Genomic DNA, 25,023 nt, shown 5'->3' on the forward strand with positions numbered 1-25,023 from the left:
GCATCCGGTATTCACTATGCCGGTTTGCATTTGGAATGGAGCCACTGCTCTGTCTCTCCAAGATTAGTTTACATTAGTGTATCTTCTCTCAGAAAAGGATTAGTTTATTCTTCATCTTTATCCCCTGATGAATCTGCATTATTGCAGAGGAAACGCGTTGGGACCGTTACCATTTGGAGACTATCTAGTTAGGGCAAATTATTGGATAAGGGATAGCTGTGGACCGTCCTTGTTAGGACGGGAGTCTGGGCACCTTGAGGGTTATCTAAGTGCTAGGGCTATACAGGCTCTCTGCATGAATTGTAGGAACCGACTACCTGTGATCACCAAGAACTGGTAAGATTACCCTATACCTTTTTTCATCTTTGCAAACACAGATTGGCGGACGGTAAGAACTTATCATTTTACATCTTACTGTATGTGCCCATGTCTAACATTGTACCCGCAGTGTATCTCCATTTCGAGTGTCACTAACACTATGTTATGTACCTATTGGACCTGGTGACCCTATAATGTGTAGATAGCTCTCCAATTATTTCCAGGATAATTAACCAGTTCACGTCCTGTATCCCTTCTGATGAATTTTGATGATATAGTGTTTTTATACGTCTAATGATAGTGTATGTCTATACTGTAACAGAACATTTATTTTCATTTTAAGATTGTTTAATTAAAAGTTATATTTTACCCACCTTTCTGTAAGATACTGATTCTATATTGGTGGTAGGTACAGCCTACAGCCCTAGATAGCCTATTCGGCAATTGGGGCATTTGGCCTTTTTCCTATATAATTAGTGGTATAGGAAGTAATTAATTATGAGGGGCAGTCTAGTAATTAATGGGGTGGAGGCATATTCAATAATTAATGGAGAGAGGTCCCAGTATATTAATTAATTAATTGGGCCAATATATAAAATAGTTCATAAGGGATTGCAATATATAAAATAATTAATTGAGGGGGGTGCCAGTGTATTATGGATGCAGTGATCCATAATGCGATGGATGTACCGCTATTTATTTTTAAACTTAAGTCCAGCCCTCCAACGGTCTGAGAGAGACAGTGAACAGCCCCCTACGTAAAAAGTTTGGGGACCCCTGATCTAAATCTTTGTGGTTTACACTCTTAATAAAAATACTGTATTGAACCATCCAAATAAACATTAAATGACATTAATACAAGTGTGGGGCAGTGAATATATACATTTTATACAAATGTACATATACCAATTTGTATTTTTATTCAACAAACTAGTGACAGAGTAAGTTAAGACCTGTTACATTTTTAGTAGGATTAGAGATCACAAGAGAGCCAGCATAAAGCAGGGAATACTGGTCTATTGCAGCAGTTACTTCATTAAAAAAATGAATGGGACATGGGTGGAATTTATTCTTATTGGAGTTTATTCAATGATTATGTTTAGGACAGAAATCTACCCCATTAGGGCTTATTCACATGGCCGCATGCTGCAATAGCGGCACGGCGGGGATACACATGTGTGGCACCGATACGGGCCGCACACCTCAAAAAGATAGAGCCTGCTCTATCTTTCGGCGAGTGTGCGGCCATGCACCGCTGTTTTCGATGCACCGCATGGGTATGCACAAACTGCTTGCCACCTGACAAAAGGGTATAACATATTCTTTCTAGAATTTCTTATGTGAACTCTAAATGTATAAACTTTTGAATTAGCGCATTCCTAGGCCTCCTGCACAGTAATCAACCAATGTATTTCAGTGGGCTCACACAAAGCCATGTGTGGTAGGCAACTGCTGGTGCGGCAAAAACTCAGAGCACTTCCTTTTACTGCACACGTTTCCGGCTCGGGGACTTATTTTACTGGTGTATGTGCTGTCCATTGTTTGTGGCCAGTGAATGCAAACCTTCTTGTGCAGTTAGGCTTAATAAGGCCCACTCTAAGGCTCCTTTCAGACAAATGTATGCTATGCATATAGCATACAACCGGCTGGAGAAAGAGAGGGGTGAGTGCTCCTCACCACTCCCCTCTCCGTAGGGAGCCAGGCATAAGTATTGCGAAAGGTAGAGCATGATATATTTTTTTTCTGCTGGTGGTACGGAGGGCAATAGGGCTGTGCACTGAAACGCTATGGATAGCACATGCCCATATTAAACAGTTGTGTGAAGGAGATCTAACACTGTACAACATATCCAAAAATAATAATAAACATAAAACAAATAGGTAAGTAAATACATAACAGGGTAGATCATGCTGGCTAATGAAAAAAAATGCACCCACAGTTCTTTTACCTTTCTTTGTTTCCATCATTCTTCTCTTCTAAATGCCAGAACTTTTTTGATTTTTCCATTTTAAAAGATGCATGCTTTTTTTCTGAGAGATTGTACTTCTTATTGGCAACATTAAATATTCTCTGCCTTTTCTTGTGATTTTGACAACACCCTTTTGCTTATTATCTGTGTTTTTAGATCTTTGACTATGGGCTGCAAGAGAAACATACCCTTTATTCTTTGGGTAAGTACGATCAAAGAGATACCAAATTTATATGGATTTATTATGTTTCAATACTTTTAATAACATATATCAGGTTTACTAATCAAACAGATAGTTTCCAAATTTCAGGACTTTTTTGAACCAATTGTAAAGGTCTAGGGATGAGTGATTGGTTCAAGATCCTAAACCTAATAGTTTGTTCCTGGTTTTAGTATCAAAAAAAGTCACCCCCACCAGCTTTTTCTGTGGATCAACACTCCATTGGGGAGAAAATATCCTAGAGTTAGTGGTGCCAAGCACGCACTGACGGCTTTGCTGGCATTTAAAAGCACTTTTGAATGGATACAATGTACATCAGATACCTACAGTAATTCAGCAACAATGGGGCAGATTTATCAAGCAGTCTGAAAGTCAGAATATTTCCAGTTGCCCATGGCAACCAATTTCATACTTCGGTGTGGGTGGTGTCATTTTTTGCAACTTTTGGATGACATTTTCAATGCTTCTATTTTTAGGCCAGTACGGCCTTTGATAACTTTTTAAAAATTGTTTTATAGTTTTCAAAATGGTAAAAAAGTGCCATTTTCGACTTTGGGCTCCATTTTCCTTTACAGGATTTAACGCAGTGAAAAACCTTTATTACATTTTGATAGATCGGGCATTTTTGGATGCGGCGATACCTAATGTGTTTAAGATTTTTACTGTTTATTTATATGACTTCCAGGAAAAGGAAGGTGATTAGAATTTTTCTATTTTTTTAAAAAAAATTCTACTATTTTTCACACCCCCTAGGGTACATTAACCCTAGGTTATCTGATTGATCTTACCATATAATGCGAATAGCACATTGTAATGAATAGGTTAAAACCCCTCCAGATGACATCACAGGGAGCGACGATCTTCATTAAGATTCACTATGGGCGCCGCTATCTCTTCGGAGCCCTCGGCAGCATCGCTAGCGCGGTTCAGGGGTGTTACCGGTAAGTGTTTGCTGCAATATGCAACAAAGATTTACCGGCTATGGAGAGCACTCAACCCATGAGCCCATTCCATTCACCCGCAGCCGAAGCGTAACGTAGTACTACATCAAGTCGGTAAGGGGTTAAAGAAAATCCAACACCAAATCAAACATGATAAACCAGGGACACTTACTCATATATTCAGGCACTGTGACATTGGTGATCCTCTTCAATTTGTTATCCATGGCCTCCCTTCCTTCTAAAATCAACTTTTAAAATTATGCTAATGAGTCAGAATGTGAAGCCTCTCAGTACTGTGGCTTCAGAAGTTGTTACAATAAGCAGAACAGGTCTCCCCCCTCTGTCCTTCAAGTGCAATAGGATCATTTTTAAGTTGACAACATTACAACAGTGGTCTAGCTTCGTCATCATTGAGGACAAGGTCTCAAGACCTTTTAAAGAGAACCCGTCATGCAAAATAACCCCCCTAAACTAAATATATTTTCATAAACTGCCATTAGAGAGCATTGCCTCTATCCCTTCATTGTCCCTCTACATGCCTGTAAACCTAAGCAATGAGGTCCTAAAGCTGTATGCAAATGACCTGTGAAATGTCCAATGAGTCATTAGCATATTCAAGCTGTCCACTCTATTCATGAGTGGGAGGCACAACCACACCCCCAGTGCATAACTGACAGCCTGTATAATGATGTGAGGCTGTATAATGATGTGCTTCCTGGTGCTGGTGGCCACGCCCCCTGCAGCCTGTGTGTGTATGTGTTTGTGTATAGGAGAGATACAGCAGCTCCAGGCAGCCATGTTACAGCAGAACATGTCAGATTCATGTGTAACTGATGTCTGTGTCTCTCACCTGTATATTAGGAGGATGCAGCATGTCAGCAGATGCAGCACTCACACTAGCCATGCTTTACTATACATTACACACAGACATGAGCAGGGGGAGGAGAGGGGAGGAATAACAGGGGTGACATCACTGCCTCTGACCATGTGACCAGCCTCATTTATATGATAAAGAATAGATGATTTTACAATGATTAATGTATGAAATAACTAGATAAAGCCTGGGATGGGATCCTTGTGAGCTGCTCCAACAGGTAGAGGTGACAGGACAAGTGACACAGACCTGATGACAGGTGTCCTTTAAGTCATTCCAGCAAAATATTCTCTTGGGTAGAAAACAATGTTCTATCCCTGTTTGCAGTCAACCTAAAAGGGTCAATGAATATAGTAGGGGACTCTCTAAGTAGAAATGCCATCAGCCAGAACAAGATGCAAGAGCCAAATTTACATTATTGAAATTTTAATTTTTAATTCCGGTTCCAAAGCAGTCAAACAAGAAAACTGATGATTTCATTTTTAATACACAGGCATGTATATACAATGTAGTTCAAAATGTACAAAATTGAATAATATTTTAGGACAATTTCAGTATAAAAATGTTTTACATTCACCTTTTTACTCCTTATATAGTTTTAAGCACATCGTCTTGCAGATTACAACTCTGATTAGCATACAGGGTTGAAAAAACTATGGAAAAGGGGAACATCTTAAACTTCAATTGTAAGTGTTCTGAGGAAGAAAGTGAGATTTAATTTAAAAGTGTGTGAATGTAAGCTAATGATTCATGTGGAGTCCACTTTGGTTTTTAGTCAACCATATATTATACATACTTTCAATTTTCTTTGAGGAGCCACTGTTCTAGAAGGCCAATACACAATGAAGTTTTAGGTATCTCACAGAGGGTTTACTTTACAATTATTTGTAGACACAATTCAAAAGGTTATCAAGTAACTAAAAAAATAGTAACTCCCTTTTCATTTACACAGACCACATGATTTACAACATAACCTTAAATGATGCTAAGTGATTTGCAAAAAAAAGGAATACTGGAAGCAGATCATAGGGAATATTTCACAAACCCAATAAAAACCAGTGGAATGATACATACATCATGTCTTAAATTCAATAGGAGAGAATGAAGTGCAAAAAACGTATCTCTGCCATATCTATCAGTAGGTGTTGCTTCACAAAGAGCCAAAATGTCACCCAAGAGGGCAACAGATGAAACATAGCTGGTCTGCTAAGAGTGCAGATCCAAATAAGTGGTCCAGACGAGGCTCAGCTTTCCATTCTGTGGCTTCCAAAGGGGCAGTCGTCACTGTATTTCTTCACAATCATACTTGAAATCCTGCAGTACTTCACTGATTGCTTCCACGCTTTTAATTATCCTACAGGAACGGATGGGAACTATAAATAATATACATCTGGCTTCCATTACTCACAATATAGAAGTTTAGGTAGTGTTTATGAAACACCCAGAAAAAGAACTGCGCTTCTTGTTTAGAACTGAGGCGCTTTCAAGGTGTTTTTGTAGTGATATATACCTGTCAGAACAATAGTGGAAACAAACAATTTTCCTTAATGAACACTTCTGCAGGTTGCTATTTGTGAAAGAGTTATAATAGATATAAAGAAACCCATGTACCATACCAATACTGTTACTTCACCGGGATAGTACAGGGTTTTATATGTTAAGGGTTAGTAATGGACAAAGAGTGACTGTAACTGAGCAGATATGCCTTCTTTTACATATACTTGGCTTTTTCTCCAGTTACTGTGCAGAGTCTAACAGTAGAGAAAAATGGAGGGTACAAACAATTTGGAATATCTGAAGAGAGGCAAGGACACCCAGTATACATATATTATATATATATATTTTGACGCATAAAAATATAAGGGCTCCCCTGAAAATAAGACCTAGAGGCAGTAATAGCTTCAACTCTGATGTAGCCGCTGCACAGGATTATGGCGAACCATCGATACCTACCAATGCACAACCGTCCTGACTCCATGTGGAATACGTACCAACATTCATATTGCTCCAACTGAATCCTTCTCCGCATCTCCCATTCATATTGCTCCAATTGAATCATTCTCCGCATCTCCCATTCATATTGCTCCAACTGAATCCTTCTCCGCATCTCCCATTCTCTCTGGACTTTCTCTATATTCTGAACCGGTCTAACCCGGACTGATGGATCTGGAGTACTCAAATTATATACAAAACTTAACCTCTATTAATCTATTGTGAGGTTACCATTCTAACTATCACTGTGATATGCTATATAGATACATTGAATCTACAGGACTAACTCACTGTGTGTAATCATTCTTATTTTATATTGTTTTTTGGATCTTTATTGCCTCAAATTTTGTGTATGGAGGCCGGCTTCCTTCCTTTGTGCCTTCCGCCTGCCTCCCTCCAGGTGTCCCTACTGGCGCAACACCCCCGAGTCTACAATATACGCTGCATAATTCACTTCTTTATCTATACAACAGGGTGCATATGGTTGTATCACCGACTCTATTAGTTATATGTATTCTTGTCATATATGCACTAGCACTTTATGTTTAGCACTTTGTACTGTAGTATCGACTATCGGCTTCATCCTTATCGATTGTAATAGTACTTGATATCTTCAAAATAACTCTTTTTCATCTCCCTAGGGACCAATTTTTATTCTGACAAATAGCTTATCTCTGCTTAATAATTATTTCACTTTGTGATGGTCACTAAATAATTTGTCGTTCACAATGATCTATTTTAATATATTTATTTTCAAAACGAGTTGTGCTGTCTGTTTCATGCACCTCTTATACGAGTACCGGCGACTTTGTATATTCATTTGATAACAAATATTTGTATCTCTATTGCTTTTTGCAACTAATTTTTTACTCACCGGCGCCGAAAACTTGCTTTTCGCAATATACTTATCTATGCATTCTCTTATATATGTAAAAAGTAATGTCTTGCACTAGATGATAACTGAGTCTGCTACAGGAGCAATCATCCATTTAATATTATGTCGCTCATTTATTCATAGCTTGGAACGATACTTACCTTTGCTTAAACCTCTCAATCCCCTTACTCTTTGATATCACTGTTACTAAGCATCTCATGAGACGATCGCGGCGCTTTCCTTCACACCTGTAAACTCAGACTCTCACATTGATTGCTTGGCAACCAAGTATCGCGATACTTGTGTACCTACTGCGACACTTCCGGCGCACGCGCAGCGCTGATTGCAGAATTACTTACGATCATAGCTGGACTCAGGTGCACCTGGAGGCAGGTAGGATGGAGGCATATAAGGGAGCTTGGCACTCTAGGGGGCACTTCTACCCCTGAGGAAGTCTCCAAGTAGGAGACGGAACGCGTGGGGAGCCCTCCACCCCCTCCACCTTCATTCCGTTACCTCACTCAGTGATTTTTTCTCCACCGATCGGAACACCATGGTTCCATGTGCAGCGTAATGTATCTAGGCCTCATGCAGGACCCATGTACCTTTGTATATCATGCACTTTAATTATGTTTATCCTTTTGTCCACTAATGGGACTAGCTAGCACACAGTCAGGTGTTTACAAGTTATCCTTGGGAATACTATATTCAGTGTGTGAGGGGGTGTTGTTGGTGTATACTTACCCGTGTAACCAACGTGGCATTTTTTGCATGTACTTTGTACTTTTTAATTGATTTTAATCGTGAGTTTGTCTTGTTTATTATCTGTGGTAACCCAATAAAAATTGTTTCTATTTTCTTGTACCTTGCCCTATGACACACTGGGTTTTTTTGCTTGTGGTTTGTACAGTTAGCTTCAACTCTCCCCACGCTATATATTAGATTAGTAGATCATTTAGATATTACCCTGTTTCCCCTAAAATAAGACACCTCACGAAAAATAGGACCTAGAACAATTTTATTGCAGCTAAGAAATATAAGACCTCCCCTGAGAATAACACCAAGCAGCATTCATTGCTACAGCTCCATCCACACCATAAATTAGTATTAGTACAAGCAGTCCCCGGATTACGTACACAATAGGTTCTGTAGTTTTGTTTTTAAGTTGAATTTGTATGTAAGTCGGAACTGTATATTTTACAATTGTAACCCCAGCCAAATTTTTTTTTGGTCTCTGTGACAATTGGATTTTTAAAATGTTGGATTGTTATAAGAACCAGGATTAACAATAAAGTTTCATTGTAGACAACGTTGATAACTCTTACAGCTTTTTATTGTAGCCTGGGACTAAAGTATAGTAAATGACCAACATCCAAAGGTCCATTTGTAACTAGGGGTCGTATGTAAGTCAGGTGTTCTTAAGTAGGGGACCGCCTGTAGATTGTTTAGATATTGCAAGAAGTTGTGACATGGGCAAAGAAATCATTGCATCACTGCAAATGAGATACAAGCAGCTACACAGACAAGAAGGGCTGATATAAGGAAAGTGCTATTGAGAGATTGGGGCCAATGATTCCAATAGAAATGGAATCACAAGAAATTCAGCATGATATTTAGAGTTTGGATGCTGGAGAAGTTGATTTATTTGTACTTGAAAAATAAGACCTAGTGCCTTTTTCGGAGCAGAAATCTATATTAAAAAAATTAAAAAATCTATATAGGGCTCCGTCTCCTACACACACATGAGAGGTATACGGGGGAGGCAAACAAACGCTGTGCCACTACTCCCTTCCTGAGGCAGTTTGTGAACTCAATTGTTTGTCTTCAGGAGACGCATATGACAGAGAATAGTCATCTACTTAAAAGAGCCTGGATAGGATGTGCCTTTCATTCGTGCTATAGAGCAAACTGCAGTAAGCATTCTCGTCCACAAAAATGTCGCATTTGTCTACTTCTGCTGCCTGATAGATCTAGAGGGTAGATATGTCTGTATAGTGGGAAGCATTTACAATATGGAGATGTGTATTGTGGCAATATATGTCCCTCCCCCGTATAACGCCTCTGTAATTAAGGAGGCACTCCCATTTCTCCTAGCTCCGTCAAATACGCCTGTCCTTATGATTGCCGATTTTAACTATTGGTTATCCTCTTATCTTGATAAATACTGTGCTGATGACACTCTACGTGATAGCCCCCCACAGCGCTGGCTCATCTGTTGGAGGAGGTGGGGCTGGTGGATGTGTGTAGAACTGGACACCCAGAGGAGAGGAGATATTCGTGCTTCTCTATAGCATAAATGTCAATATCAATAGATTTAGCTAGAATATCTTACCAGATCCTCACCGGATCATGCCTCGCTAAAAGTGGAAGTGGATCTGGGCGACTTGAGGCGTAGGATGTATGGAAGCTAAATGCTTATTGGTTACTGGTCCTAAATAATGCTGCAGAGATCCAGACAAATATGCTGGACTACTTTGTGGATAATGTTAACTCATTCTCCACAGCAGTATTATTGAACACCGCAAAGTCACATTTGAGAGGAGAATATAGGAAACACATTATACAGGCTAAAAAACGGAGCTCAGCTCTTCAGGTCACTCTAACACAGCAGAAGCAGGGACAGTGTGAGCCGATACGCACATCGGGGCAGTAGTCATCCCAGGCATTGGAGGCTAACTTTCTGCTACTTTGGTAAGGAGTCTTCTTTCATGTTGGTTGCCTCACTATGTACCACCTGCATTAAGTGTTTGACTTACTTAATATAAATACCCTATCATCTGTTTGAAGGCTTCCTTTGTAATTTCGTATCTGTTACCAATCCACCATATGTCTCTTATGTTTTATGTGCTCCTTATTTATGTCCGGGATTTACTTTTTCTGTCTGTGGATCACAACTTCTGTACTGCATCTTCTATATAACAGTTCATATTGTATAAAAAAAAAACTCTTTTGTTTCAATAAAGTTTTTGTATTCAATTTCATTATAAACCCAGTCTGGCCTTCCTTCCTTTCCTCTTTCTGAGGTACTTTTGGGTATAAATGGTTTACTTTTGGCAAGGGGCTGGGTGCTATCACCAGTAGGGGGTGACACATTGTCATAAGAGCTGGATATAGCCTTTCCCCTATCTCTCCTCCGAAAAATTCTTCTTAAAGGAAACCTACCATTTCAAATGGTAGGTTTAAGCTGTAAACACCGAGCACCAGCTCAGGGTGAGCTGGTGCCGGTGCTTAGTTTCGTTAGTGTTAAAACCGCGGTATCGCGGTTTTAACACTTTTTAAACTTTATAGCATAAACTGCTTCGGCGCCGAAGCGGCTTCTGCTATAAAGTTTAAAAAGTGTTAAAACCGTGATACCGCGGTTTTAACACTAACGAAACTAAGCAACGGCACCAGCTCACCCTGAGCTGCTGCTCGGTGTTTACAGCTTAAACCTACCATTTAAAATGGTAGGTTTCCTTTAAATCATGCAAATAAGAAGATGCCAAACAAAACCACACTGTATGATAAAAGTACCAAGATGACAGGTCTGGGGCCTTCATTAGGCAGCCAACTGCCATGCAAACCCATTTGGTGAAGAGGAGCCCGGTCCATCTGTGAAAGTGTTTGCATCTTAATGTCCCATTGCTGACACCCAACCACCAGCATAATTACTATGTACCTGTATTGTGGATGTTGCCAAAGGGTTAAAAGGGGAATAACTAAAATATAACTAAAAGTAACACAGTCACTTACTTATGCTTAAGAAGCTGAACCTGCTCTTGATGTGAGTCATCAGTAGGATGGTCCTGGGCATTCTGCTTAGCTAGCTGTAATCTTGCAGTCTACCAAAAAAGAAAACATTAAAACCAGTAGCAAATCATTTGTCGACAAAATAGGAATATGAAATTTGATCATACTAGTTCTAACTTCTCTTTCTCCAGCTCCTGAATCTTTTCTAGGTGTTCAGATAGATCAGGTCGGTCGTGCAGTTCCCTGAAGCGGTCCTTTATTTGGATAAGCTCTTTGCTGATACCACTGAAAGCCTGTGTGATCTCATGTACCAACTGCCGGTAATGGATAAAGTCATAGTGTGGTCCAGATTTCAGATAAGCCTGATGTCCTCTGAAATAAAAAAAAATGTAATTAATAAAAAAAAGTTGTTTGCACTTAAAATTAATTCATTTTTCCGAAATATACTGCAAGTTATTTGTACAAGAGGTTTTAATTTTTGTAAATGTATGAAAACATTATAAAACCTATACCTTACCTATACCTATTTAGTATCCCTGTGATTGCACCGACCCAAAGAATAAAGTAGACATGTCATTTGGGGCAGACGAAATGCTAAGGGTGGGTGCATAAATGTGCACCAGTTCACCACAGGCCAGGAGACAAAATAGTGCTAGGTTGGGTTTATAGTGCTAGGTTGGTGTACTGGATTGAATGTGGATTTTTTCTTAACCGGTTGATGGAGATAGGGATCTTTTGCAGTGGAGATTTCAGTACTAGTATTTTGTTTGGTGGAAAAAAATCTTTTCCTAGATAGGTTACACACGAACTTATTCAAATCCAGGAATAATTCGAAGTCATCTGTTGTCTTTTCTGGCACCCAGCTACGCCAATTTATTCATGGGCCACTTCGAGTCCTCTATGGTATACGCTTCCCAATTCTGGGTCAAAAATACTGTATACTATCGTCGTTATATCAACGACATTTTCATGATCGCAAAAAGTACAATACAGGAGGCAGAAATATTCATTGAAGAACTAAACCACAACAACTGGGGTATCAATTTTACGGCGAATAGTAAAGACCTTATGGTTTTTTTTAGACTTAGAAATAGGTCACAATTCGAGCACCATTGTTACAAAAAATCATTTTAAAAAAGTTGATAGCAATGGATACCTTGACTGCAGAAGTGCCCACTACGGCAAATGGCTTAAAAATATACCGTTTAGCCAATTTGCCAGAATTCGAAAAAACTGCTCCCTAAACAAGGACTATCAGGAACAAGCAAAAATCATATCCAGGAAATTTAATGAGAAAAAATTTCCTAAAAAACTCATCCAGACAGCTTATCAACTTAACAAAGAAAAAAAGAAATCGAATCACCTTCAAAAAAAGACAGATACAAACAGTTTTAACTATAATTTCGTCACCACCTTTGACAAAGGCCATCATGCCATAAGAAAAATTTTGCAAGAAAACTGGCATTCTACTACAGGATCCGATCCTCAAAAAAGAACTTCCACCTCAACCTAGTATTACATATAGGAAGGCCAGGTCAATTAAAAACATACTAGCTCCTAGCAAGCTAAAAAACATCAATCAACACACTAACCTGTCTAGCTCTCTGTCTTGCTTCAAATGCAATAAACCCAAATGTCTATGCTGCAATATAATCGACAATGGAAAACAAACTTTTAAATCTACAAGCACCGGAGAAACACATTCCTGCAAACAACACATTACCTGCGACTCTTCGTATGTAGTGTACCTGATTACGTGCGAATGCAGGCTCCAGTATGTAGGTCGCACCGCCCAATCCCTACAGGTGCGCATGAATGGTCATCGTTTTAAAACTAAGTCAGGCTTTTTACAACAAAGTCTATCAAAACACCTCACCCTATCACACAATAAAAATTTTCACCAGCTAAAACTCATAGGGATAGAACAGATTGCAGAAGATCTCAATAACAGACACGAAAGACCAAATAAAAGAGAATCTTTCTGGATCTACAAGATCAAAAGCCTTCAACCTGATGGATTAAATGAAGTCATCGAACATGTATAACCACTTCTTCTCATACAACCATCAACATTCTCCCCTGATTCATCTCTCTACCATGCAACTATCTATGGGGTCTGTTTTACAATTACCACTCACCCTTTCCACCATTCATCATCCTTATCCAGTCACTCTCACCCATCCATTGCCGCTTACCTCCACATCGTTACAAAAGTTGTCTCTGGACCCTCCACGTTCGATACCACAGTCAGCTATGCAGTCTTTCTCAAACATACATCCAGCGATCCCCCCGTTCTTTCACACCCAGTAGAGACACACTTGCTGTGCGCCTCGTATACACCGCCTCCTTCCCCCGTGCGCCATACTCCCGTGCTCCACACATATTCCACATTCCTTTCCACCTTTGTCACCCACGTCCGCAGGTACATGTAATTGTGTTTCTTAATCTTTCTTTTACCAATATATTTATTTGATTTTATGTACAAGTCCTTTTTATAATCAATTTTTTTACAATCAATCTTTATTAATGTCTTTTACGTCACTTCCGATTACCGTCATCAGTGACGTCAAACCCCTGCATATTTAAATGCCTAATGTTTCTTGGAATTGTATGTTACTATTTCACCTGACGAAGGCCCCAGCCCGGGGCCGAAACGCGTAGTGTTTCTAAATAAAATAGTTTTTTATCGTACCGAGTGTACACACTCATTCTACACTAGCAGCAGCGCCTCCAGAAGCGGGATAATACCTCAAGCATCTCGTGGATCTCCGCAATATCATTTGGGGCGAACAGTGAAAGCCGTAAAATCCAAGCCCACAAGAAAATGTTGCAAATGCGTTTTGTCACCATTTTCACAGCATTTGGAATTATTTTCCCTGCTTCCCAGTACACGCCATGGAATATTCAAAACCATCACTATGAATTGTAATTTGTTACACAGAAAACAAGCCATCACAGGGCTCTTTATATGTAAAAATAAGTTATAGATTTTTGAAGGTGGGGAGCGAAAAATGGAAATGAACAAAAAAAGGCCAGGTTGTTAAAGGGTTAAACAGATACAGAGTTAATACACAGTGGAAATATAACACTTTAGATATGCATAGAAACCATACAAACATATTACTGATCAAATGGCACCAAAGGTGTTGCAATTCAGCAACAACAAGGAGCATTAGCACACTCTAAACCAAAGTTGGGGAAAAATGGCAAAAAGGGAAAAGAGAAAAATGGTTTTAGGACTGAAAAAAATTACCAGCAACCCAAATTTAGTTACTACTACAATGTTGTGTGTAATGGAATACCTTTGACAAATAGAACTGACAACATAAACATAATACCTACAATAAATTTTATACCACTCCAAAAATTCATTAAAATAATTTAAAAATGTTTTATTGACAATAACAATGTATAGAAAAACAGGGGTCAAATAATGAGGACTTGAATGCCACAAAGGAGACATACCAAAACATCAACAAATAGGAAGTGCACAGAACGACTCACCAGTCTTAGGCTACATTCACACACATGTATGGGGGACATACCGTTTATACTCGTGTATAAGCCGAGTTTTTCAGTACAAAAAATGTGCTGAAAAACGTCCCCTGGGCTTATACACGAGTCTCAAAAAATACTTAAAAAATAATAAACTTATATACTCACCCTCCGGTGGCCCCGATCTGCAGTGCTGCTCCCCCGATGTCTGTGCGGGTCCTCTTCTGGCTTCCCGGCGCCTCTTGTGTGCTCTGTACATCGCGCTGGGCGCCGCCATTGCTGTCTCCCGGGCGCCGCTGATGACATCATACTAGGTGCCGGCCTAGTTTTAGGGAAATGAGGGTTGTGCACTGTGTGCACAATTGCACGCAGCCCTGGGGATGGGCGTAGCTACTCCCCGCTGTAGCACATCATGTGACCTAAAATCCGGTGACATGACGTTCTATCTGAGCCGCCAGCAGGCTCTGTTGACGTTGTGCGCTCGGAGCCGTCAGCCAGTGCCTAAACAAGAAAAGTATTTATACGCTTAATGATTTTTGGGTGGAGTAAATCAGCCTCTACATGCCTCATAGACGCTTGTAGAGGCGTTATCGTGACCCCTGCATTAATAGATCTCCCACAATGTATTCATAACCAGCAGAGTGGCAGGGAGAATGCAGAAAAATTACCTAAGGTGAAAATAATTGCAAAAGGTGCTAACCCATGTTGATAACAACTACACCTACCAGGATGACAAGCCCCCAATACTAAACTCCCCCACACACACACACACCCAGACATGCATTTCAGGAGACTTTCCTGGTCTGGAGGTATTTATACCTTGTACATGTCTCATAGTCATAATGTATAAATCAATAATAGTTCAACTAAAATTAAGCACCCTATGGGGGTGTAGCGTGTATGTGCAGAGTTCCTGGTTGTTGAAGAGAGTGAGAGGGACAGAGGAGAGGATGATGCTGGTAGTAGCAAAGTCTGCTGTTGTTTGGTTACGCTGAGTTCTGGTTTGAGGGGATACAACAAGTTGCAGGGTGAGAGTGGTGCTGTTACCTTGGATGGCTTGGCCTTGTAATGCACCACAAACTTACTCACCTGTCATAGTCTGTAATCTCTCTCGTTTCTGGGGGCCGCTGTAGAGGTTTTAGGGGCACTGGACCTGTAGTTCCCCTGGGGCCATCCCCTAATACTGCGGTCCGACAAGGTGGCCCTTCATGGTGGAGAGGTGCAGATGGACCAGACAACAGGTAGACAAGGAGGCAGACAATGTAGCAATAACTCTTTTACTGATAACTTGAAGGCACTTGTACAGTCCAGTTACATATAAATCTTAATACTGGTGGCCTGGAATTAGTTGCTGTGTTTGTGGGTAAAGAAATCGATATCTTCTTTAAACCCCAGTTTATCAGTATGATTTGGGGGCTGGTTGGCCCCCTTATCCCAACTTTCCCAATGGTGCTTGTGTCTTTTACCTCCCTTTAACATAGGGAGCTTTCTACTTAAATGGGTATTCAGGGAATACGAATGTCCGATACAAAACCCCATAATGCTATATATAAATGAAAATAAAAAAACTAAATGTCAGTCACAAAACGGTGCTTAAAAAGTTTGATTTTATTATTCACAAAATGTTATGGGCTTTCTAATGTAGGTGGAGTTATCACCAAGATGGCCGCCACTGGAACCTACAAGTCCCATGATGCTTTAGTTCTCAGTAACTCCTCCTACCTCTTATGCTCTGCTCCCAGTGATGATATAACAGACTGCCCTGCCCTGTTATCATATTAATGAAGTGTAACTGTTATCACTGCACAGTGCCTCACTGAGATGACGTCTCACAACAACACTGGACATACTGCAACCAACAGACTACAGCCAAACATAGCGATGATCACATGACCTGCCAGGCAGGTGCAGGACACGTGATGTGTACATGTGACCAGCGGCCGGACCTGTGTCTGTTCTGCGTGGAGAAAATCAACGGACTGATTAAATTGCCAGCAGGATTTGAATTCTTCATTACAGTGCATGTCCACAGCATTTTTCTGCTGAGGGGAGCAAAATTTAAAATCTTATATTTTAAGGACCCATTTGTATTTGAATTATGCCTATTCCTGGAATACCCCTTTAAGTATATAGTCCGAGCTAAAAGATACTACGTGCGTTCCTTGAATAATCCACATGTCCTTGTACGTTTAATCTGCCACCCAATATCCTCAAGTCCATTTGGGTTGTGGGTTTTCCACTAATAGTAGAGGTACCTTTCATTTAGAGGTAGACCGGCTGAATTTTCTCTCACATGCTCAGCTCTCCACTTGGTCTCCATTTTCCACTCAAACAGAGATGTCTGGCCAAAGCCTGTTTCAACTGACCTACTAACTAAACAACGACTCCTCCCCCCTCTGTTACAGTTAGGGTTTGTGGGTAAAGGCCATATTACCATATTCCGCTTACCTTCCTGCAGGTTCCAGGAAAAAAGTACTAACACTACTTAAAGCGGTTCCCACCACAGACTGCGAGTGTAGCCAGTTTGTGTGTAGTGTAGTTTCAATGTAACTCATTCTCTGCCTACTAATTACAGTGGTACAAGCAGTTTTACATGAGAACAGAGGTAGCACTAACATTTTTCCAGAAGGGTAATAATACTCCTCTCACCATTTTTGAGGAGTATTTTTACCCGAGGAAGAGTATGGAATTTTCAGTAATACAAATATATAACTCCTAGTCGTATACATTGTTAATAGCCAGCCCCAAACCCCCTACCTCCCCATACTGAGCAGGCTGGGGCTGCCGCCACTAAATTTATTTAATATTTATTTTTGGGGTGTGGAGTTTATTTTTTACCTTTATTTTAGTCCTTCCCTAAAGCATAAGCCTTCTGACCAATGCACTTGCGTTCAATAACTAGCAAGATGTATTTGGCCGCGATAAAGTTGCTACTTACTCAGCACAAGTGTTTTGGTTCAGGGAGGATTTTTTACAATAGAATGAGTATCAATACAATGTGAACACAGCCTTAGGGTCTTTGGGGGTATTTATTTATTTTATACCTTACTTGAAATGCCTGGATCATTAAACAGGCACTGTCACCTCCTGTGTCCCCTCCTCTTTCTCATAGATTGTAAGCTCTTGTGACCATTGTACAAGCGCTGTCATCTCCTGTGTCCCCTCCTCCTTCTCATAGATTGTAAGCTCTTGTGACCATTGTACAAGCGCTGTCATCTCCTGTGTCCTCTCCTCCTTCTCATAGACTGTAAGCTCTTGTGACCATTGTACAAGCGCTGTCATCTCCTGTGTCCTCTCCTCTTTCTCATAGACTGTAAGCTCTTGTGACCATTGTACAAGCGCTGTCATCTCCTGTGTCCTCTCCTCCTTCTCATAGATTGTAAGCTCTTGTGACCATTGTACAAGCGCTGTCATCTCCTGTGTTCTCTCCTCCTTCTCATAGATTGTAAGCTCTTGTGACCATTGTACAAGCGCTGTCATCTCCTGTGTCCCCTCCTCCTTCTCATAGATTGTAAGCTCTTGTGACCATTGTACAAGCACTGTCATCTCCTGTGTCCCCTCCTCCTTCTCATAGATTGTAAGCTCTTGTGACCATTGTACAAGCACTGTCATTTCCTGTGTCCCCCTCCTCATAGATTGTAAGCTCTGGGGCCCATTGTACAAGCACTGTCCCCTCCTGTGTCCCATGCATAGAACCTCAATCATAACTATTTTGTACTTTATTGAATACATCTTATGTCAGGCTCAGGTAACCACTATTCATTAATTGAACTCCCTGGGAATAGGTCAGTCACACAAACCTGTGAGACCACCACAGCAGGCACAGGACCACCACAGCAGGCACAGGACCACCACACCAGGCACAGGACCCCCACCACAGATGACAACAAACCCCTTTGGAATCAAACGCTCCTCCACTCTCTTCTGCTAGTGCACATGTGCAGCTGTATCTATTAGAACTAGAGACGGGTCAGGAGGGGAGGAGGAGCAGAGACCCCAGTAAAGGTCACATGTCCTGTCCTCCTGCCTGTGCCTTGCCCCGCCCCTCAGTGTAATGTGATTCCCCTGCTGCTCCCTATATGCTAGTGATACTGGATACAGAGCAGCTGGGAGAAGACAGTGACTGCTCTGTGCTGAGGGGGGCGTGGCCTGAGCTCCTCTTCTGCGGGGGAGGAGCAGATACATCTCTGCAGTGTAGTGGGGCAGTGTGCAGGGCAAGTGACAGCTCTGTGTCTGAGCTCCGCTGCCCGCTCTGTCTCTCACACAATAGCAGGCGGCAGCTGCACTTCGCTACTGCTGACAGCGCTTACACAATTACATCACCAAGCGTATTTATACGCTTGGTTGTTTATTTGGAGAGTAAATGAGCCTCTGCATGCGTCATAGACGCTTGTACAGGCCTTATCGCGATCTCTGCATGAGAACATGTTACTTCATGAAACATATAAAATACCACTTGTGCACAGGTGCCAACCTATGCCCAGCCGCAGGAATTGTACTCTGATAGAATACATACAAGCAACCAACACTTCCGTTGTTCCTAAGGGACTGCAGGAAGTGCAGAAATCACATAAAAGTGAATGATGTCGTGGTCATGCACACACATTACACAAAGAACTCAAAGACATCAATTCTTCTGATAGTTGGGGTCCTCGGCATGAGTCCTCATGCACACAAACATAATGGGGACCATGATCCCACCACACAGTCCCAACAGACGTCTATTGCACTTGGTCACAGTGCAGTGAACACACGCTGTCTCACCACACTGTGACCATGCTCAGAAAAAATATAATACATGTCCAATATTTTGCAGTACTATGGTGATGGCAGCTAGTCTTTCCATGGAGAGGGGAGAGGACCCCTCTTCTCTCCTGCACCTGGCTGGATTCTCACCCAGCATCTGTTGTGTGCATGAGGTCTAAGTTTGTTGGACAATTTGTTTAAGTATGTTGCCCCGTGTTTAATTTGCACCCTTTGTTGCCGAGATAAATAGTAATCTGATCAGAGGGATTCCCAGAGGTTGATCTGTGGCACTCTCAAAGCAGATGAATGAGAGTGTGAGAAAGTTTTGTGCTCCAATATTTTCAGCTATTTCCATAGACATTAAATGGTAAAATATTAACCCCTTACCGACGCGCGCCGTAATAGTCTATTGCAGCCAAGACCTACCAGCAACATCAGCAAACAGTGCTAGCACATATCGTGAGCGATCGCCACCGGCAAAGCTTCCAGCGGCTTCAGAAAGATGGCAGCGCAACAGCTCCATACAACGAAGTGTAAAAAAGTTATTAGCGCCAGAAGATGGCAAAATCTAAAAAAACTTTTGTACAGGTGGTTTTAATTTTTGTTTATAATAAAAAAATGATAAAACCTATACAAATTTGTTATCCCTGTAAATCGCACCAACCCAAAGAATAAAGTAGACATGTCATTTGGGGCGCAAAGTGAAAGCCGTAAAATGGGTGGGGAGTCGGGTGTTCTTAAGTAGGGGGCCGTCTGTAATATTAAAATCGATGCATTTTGAAAAAATTCATTTTTTAAAAATATGTTAATGAGGCTCTGGGAATACTGCCTCATCGCAGAAGCGCCAGCTTGCCACATCCACCATTAGTTATTGTCGCCTCTTAAGTCCAACTACGATTACGGTGATACCTACATTTATATAGTTTTTCATATATTTTTACAATTTTACTGAAGAAAAACTAATTCAGAGGAAATCTCATTTATTTTCGTATCGCCATCTTTACTTAGATATAATGCTAATATTTTTTAGTTGACAGAGCTGGTTTAAGGCTTATTTTTTACGTATTCGTGTCCATTTCAGTGATACCATTTTGACGTACATAACTTTTTTGTTCACTTTTTAGAACATTTTTGTGAAGAGATTTAATGAAAAATATAAATTTTTGGCAAGTTTTTCGGGTTTTGTTTTTACAGTTTTTACACCAACCAGGTACAATAATGATACTGCATTATTGTACAGATTGTAATGGACGTGCAGATACCAAATATCAAGGTTTTTTCCGGTGATTTTGTGGTTTGGTTTTTTTTTTTACCTTATTAAATATGTATGTTTGTGTTTAAGGGACTTTAACTTTATTTAATTAATTCTTTTTATTAATAAATGTTTATGTTAAGTGTTTTTAACTTTTTTTCTTACTTTTACAGGTTGGCTTGGAAAAGCGATCCTCTGATCGCTTGTTCAAGCTCTTCTTCAGCTAATACAGTGTAATACAGATGTATTAAACTATATTATGTGACATGCTGCACATCCTCAGTGTATCACAGCCGGGTCCTGCCAGAATATATGGAAGATTAAACAGAGTGAGCGTTATCTTGGGGCGCTAGAAAAACACAACCACTATAGCCGTTGTATGCAGGAGACCTCTATTGGGTTCACACAAACCACGGTCCAGCCGATATAATGAAAATAGATAAATTTATTTTAGATCATACCAATCAATACCAGAAGGCAGGACCCGGCTGCAGGAAGTAGCCGCGTATCCCCGGAGCACTGGCAGACGCCAGGGATGACAGCAGAGAATCCCCCCCCCCCCCCCGGGTAAGTGCTGTGGGGGGGGGGGGGCGGTCCGATTTAGCGCACAAGACCCTTGCATGCCACGGTCACCGCGGCGTGACCGCGGCGTGTAAGGGGTTAATGCCCGCGATCAGGGGAAACTCCGATCGCGGGTACTAGAGACGGGTGCCAGCCATAACATACAGCTGGCACCCCATGCTTCTGGTACCGGCTCCATGTCTCCCCATACATATTAGAGGGAATGCTGAGTCCCTCAGAATAAGCAGGACTAGTTAACATACGTTATAGGGCAGTTTAAGAGAGCAGATAAGAAAATATATATTCAGGCTGTAAGACAAAAAAAAAAAATTTGAAAAATTGATATTTGATGCCAAATAAAACTTCTCCCGCTGCTCACACATACAGCTCTGTTACATACAAACAGCTAAATACACAGCTCCAAGGGTGGGCTCACACATAGCGTTTGCATTGCGTAAACGGGTTCGGCCTGATCGTATCTGCGTTTGCAGTGACACACCCTAAAGAACATTTATGCATCTACCAGAACGCAGTTCGAAAAGTGTTAACTAAAAGATACAGGCAAAGTTTTTCTAAATTACTTTTTCACTAAATAGTGCATCTTATAGTTCGTAATATGGTATGCTTTCACAGGCCATATTTCCAAAAATACAATGAAGCAGAGTATGAATGAAAGTATTACAACTACAAAAATTTAATTATCAATTGCAATTGTTGACATTGCCAGTCATTCTTCTTTATATTTCTTATTACATTTGGGAATATCTCAGAAGTTATTAAAATCTTGCAGACAATAAACTGCACAATTTCAAGACTGAAGTTATGAGTTTGTTGTTTAATCCTCAGTAATACAAATATGATTAACACATTGCAGAAATACCTCTATATTTCATATGGATAAAGGTTGTAAGACACAGAGCCAGCAGATGTCTTGAAGTCAAGCAATCCTCCAATATCCTGTCATGTGGGAACGTTTAACTTTTTATTATTATATATTCTTATTTTTACTATTATTTTTTCAAATAAAGATTCCAGATATATAAAATAAATAAGCCAATGATTTGGGGCAGAAGTGTTAAAATTGGAACTCTCTATATTCTCTGTCTTTGAAAAATTGACTTGCAGATTGACCCTGAAAGATAAACCTTCAAAATGTAGTGCGGACACATAAGGAGGTACGGTGCATAAAAGACAGAAAAAAGTTGCAGATGCATTCTCTATAGACGTGTGAAAAAATAATATCAGTTTTACAGCATAAAGATGGAAATCTGGTTTGCACATTGTAGCAGATAAATGTATGTTTTATGTATTCTTTATGTACTGTTGTTCTTAATATATGTTGTATATTATCAATACTACCGTCTTACATAAGAGTAAGAATAATTTCTTCCGCTAATGTCTTCTGCAATGCTACACCTCACCAGTGTCCTTAACCCCTTATCACCGACACTAGTTTTCAGCTCAATGACCAGACTCAATTTTTCAAATGTGACATGTCTCACGATAATTGGTTATAACTTCGGAACGCTTTAACATATCCGGGTGATTTTGAGAATGTTTTCTCGTGACACATTGTACTTCATGTTAGTTATAAAATTTAAGTGATAAGTTTTGCGTTTCGTTCTGAAAAAAAGTGAAAATTTGGCAAAAGTTTGTAAAAATTCTTCATTTTCCAAGTTTGAAATGTTCTGGTTTCCAGACTAGATGTAAAACTACCCAAAAAGTTTGATAATTAACATTTACAGAATATCTGCTTTATGTTGGGATGATATTTTATGCTTCCGGTCATTTTTCTAGGATGTTATGAGGTGCAGAACTTTAGGTGCCATTTTTCTTATTTTCATGAAAATTGCCAAAACACACATTTTGAGGGACAACTCAGCTTTCAAGTGACTTTGTAAGGCCTAAATAATAGTAAAACCCCATAAATTACCCCACTATAGAAAGTTCACCCCTCAACGTATGTAAAACAACTTCTATTAAGTCTATTAACCCTTTAAGTGTTTCACATGGGTTAAAACAATATGGACCTGCGATTTAGAAACTATAGAATTTTTTTGGAAAATGCATTCATTTAGGCCAAAACTGACATTTTCAGAATAAATTAAATGATGAAACGCACTGCAACGCTTGATGCCCAATTCCTGCCGTATGTGGTGGTAAACTGCTGTACAGGCGCACGGCCGAGTATAGAATGAATGGAGGCGCCATTCACAGCAGATTTGTATTGTCACATTGTACGACCTATAAATTTTTATTTTTTTTGGTAATGCAAACATATGAGGGCTTATTTTTTATGGGATGAGATACAATGTATAGATAATTCATTTTGGGAGTCTAAAGCTTATTCTTGAGATTTTATTAACTATTTCAAGGGGGACACAAACAAAATCATCAATTTTTATTTTGGATTGTTAGCATTATTTTTCCCCCGCTCACCGTAACGTAAAAATAATATTTTATCTTTATTCTCTGGTTCACTACGATTGCGGTGATACCTCATTTATATAGTTTTTCTTATTTTTGCTTAATTTTCCTGAGCAAAACCAATATTGGAGAAAATCGCATTGTTTTTACTATTGGCAACTTTTCATGGCCATAACTTCTGTATTTTTCTGTTGTCAGATCTGGTTGAGGGCTTATTTTTTGCGAAAACAGTTGTTCTTTTCAGTCGTATCATATTAGGGAACGTAACTTTTTTTGATCACTTTTTAGAACATTTACAAAAATTGTATATCATGGGAAGTTTTCCGAGTTTTTTTTTTACGTAGTTCACCGAGCGGGTTCAATATTGATTTAGATTTATTGTACAGATTAATACGGACGCGGTGATACCAAATATGTACGTGTTTTTGTGTTTTATTTACTTTATTTGTATTTTATGTGTTACTGGGGAGATTATGGGACTTTTATTTTATTTATTTATTTAATTATATTATAAAAAGATTTATTTTTTTTTTTTTTTTTTTAACTTTTTTACATTTTCCACTTCTTGGCTTGAATAAGCGATCATCCGATCGCTTATTCAAGCCTTTACACTGCAATACACTTGTATTGCAGTGTATAGTGTAAGTAACTAAGCATGCTGCGCATGCTCAGTTACTTACAGCCGGGTCCTGCCACGAAGGCAGGACCCGGCAAGAAGAGGAGCCGACAGCCTCGGGTCACTCGTCGGGACCCGGGGCAGCGGCAGGAGGGATCGGATCTCCCGGTAAGCACACCGGGGGGGGGGGGTCTGATCCACGGGGGACACGCTTGACCGCGGCGTGTAAGGGGTTTAACACCCGGGATCAGAGTTTTTCCGATCCCGGGTGTTAGTGCCGGGTCTGGGCTGTGATATCACAGCCCGACACCGGCACTATACTGACCCGATGTCCCAAAATCTTCTTCTGACGCGGCGCCGTAGAAAGGCGTACGCGTCAGAAGAAGTACCCTTAATGACCGCCGTAAAAACCTGATAGGGCGGTCATTAAGGGGTTAATATCCGCCTCATACTATACTTTACCTGGTCTTGTCCTGATATCTGCCTCATACTATCCCTCACCTGGTCTTGTCCTGATATCTGCCTCATACTATCCCTCACCTGGCCGTGTCCTGATATCTGCCTCATACTATCCCTCACCTGGCCGTGTCCTGATATCTGCCTCATACTATCCCTCACCTGGCTGTGTCCTGATATCTGCCTCATATTATCCCTCACCTGGCCGTGTCCTGATATCTGCCTCATATTATCCCTCACCTGGCCGTGTCCTGATATCTGCCTCATACTATCCCTCACCTGGCCGTGTCCTGATATCTGCCTCATACTATCCCTCACCTGGCCGTGTCCTGATATCTGCCTCATATTATCCCTCACCTGGCCGTGTCCTGATGTCTGCCTCATATTATCCCTCACTTGGCCGTGTCCTGATATCTTCCTCATATTATCCCTCACCTGGCTGTGTCCTGATATCTGCCTCATATTATCCCTCACTTGGCCGTGTCCTGATATCTGCCTCATATTATCCCTCACTTGGCCGTGTCCTGATGTCTCCCTCATACTATCCCTCACC

General features: G+C 40.5%; 1 protein-coding gene across 1 annotated transcript in view; it reads right to left on the reverse strand.

Annotated features, from left to right (window-relative positions):
- Window positions 1–4,731: 4,731 nt before the first annotated feature.
- REX1BD (required for excision 1-B domain containing) overlaps window positions 4,732–25,023 on the reverse strand; it is a 38,077-nt gene continuing 17,785 nt past the window's right edge. Inside the window, exons 3-5 of the mRNA XM_072112436.1 lie at window positions 11,085–11,289; window positions 10,921–11,009; window positions 4,732–5,676 (exon numbers count right to left, since the gene is read on the reverse strand). Coding sequence (XP_071968537.1) covers window positions 5,604–5,676; window positions 10,921–11,009; window positions 11,085–11,289 — 367 coding nt within the window. The 3' untranslated portion in view covers window positions 4,732–5,603. The remainder of the gene's footprint in view (window positions 5,677–10,920; window positions 11,010–11,084; window positions 11,290–25,023) is intronic.

Source organism: Engystomops pustulosus, chromosome 1 (assembly GCF_040894005.1).
Source record: "Engystomops pustulosus chromosome 1, aEngPut4.maternal, whole genome shotgun sequence".
NCBI lineage: Eukaryota > Metazoa > Chordata > Amphibia > Anura > Leptodactylidae > Engystomops > Engystomops pustulosus.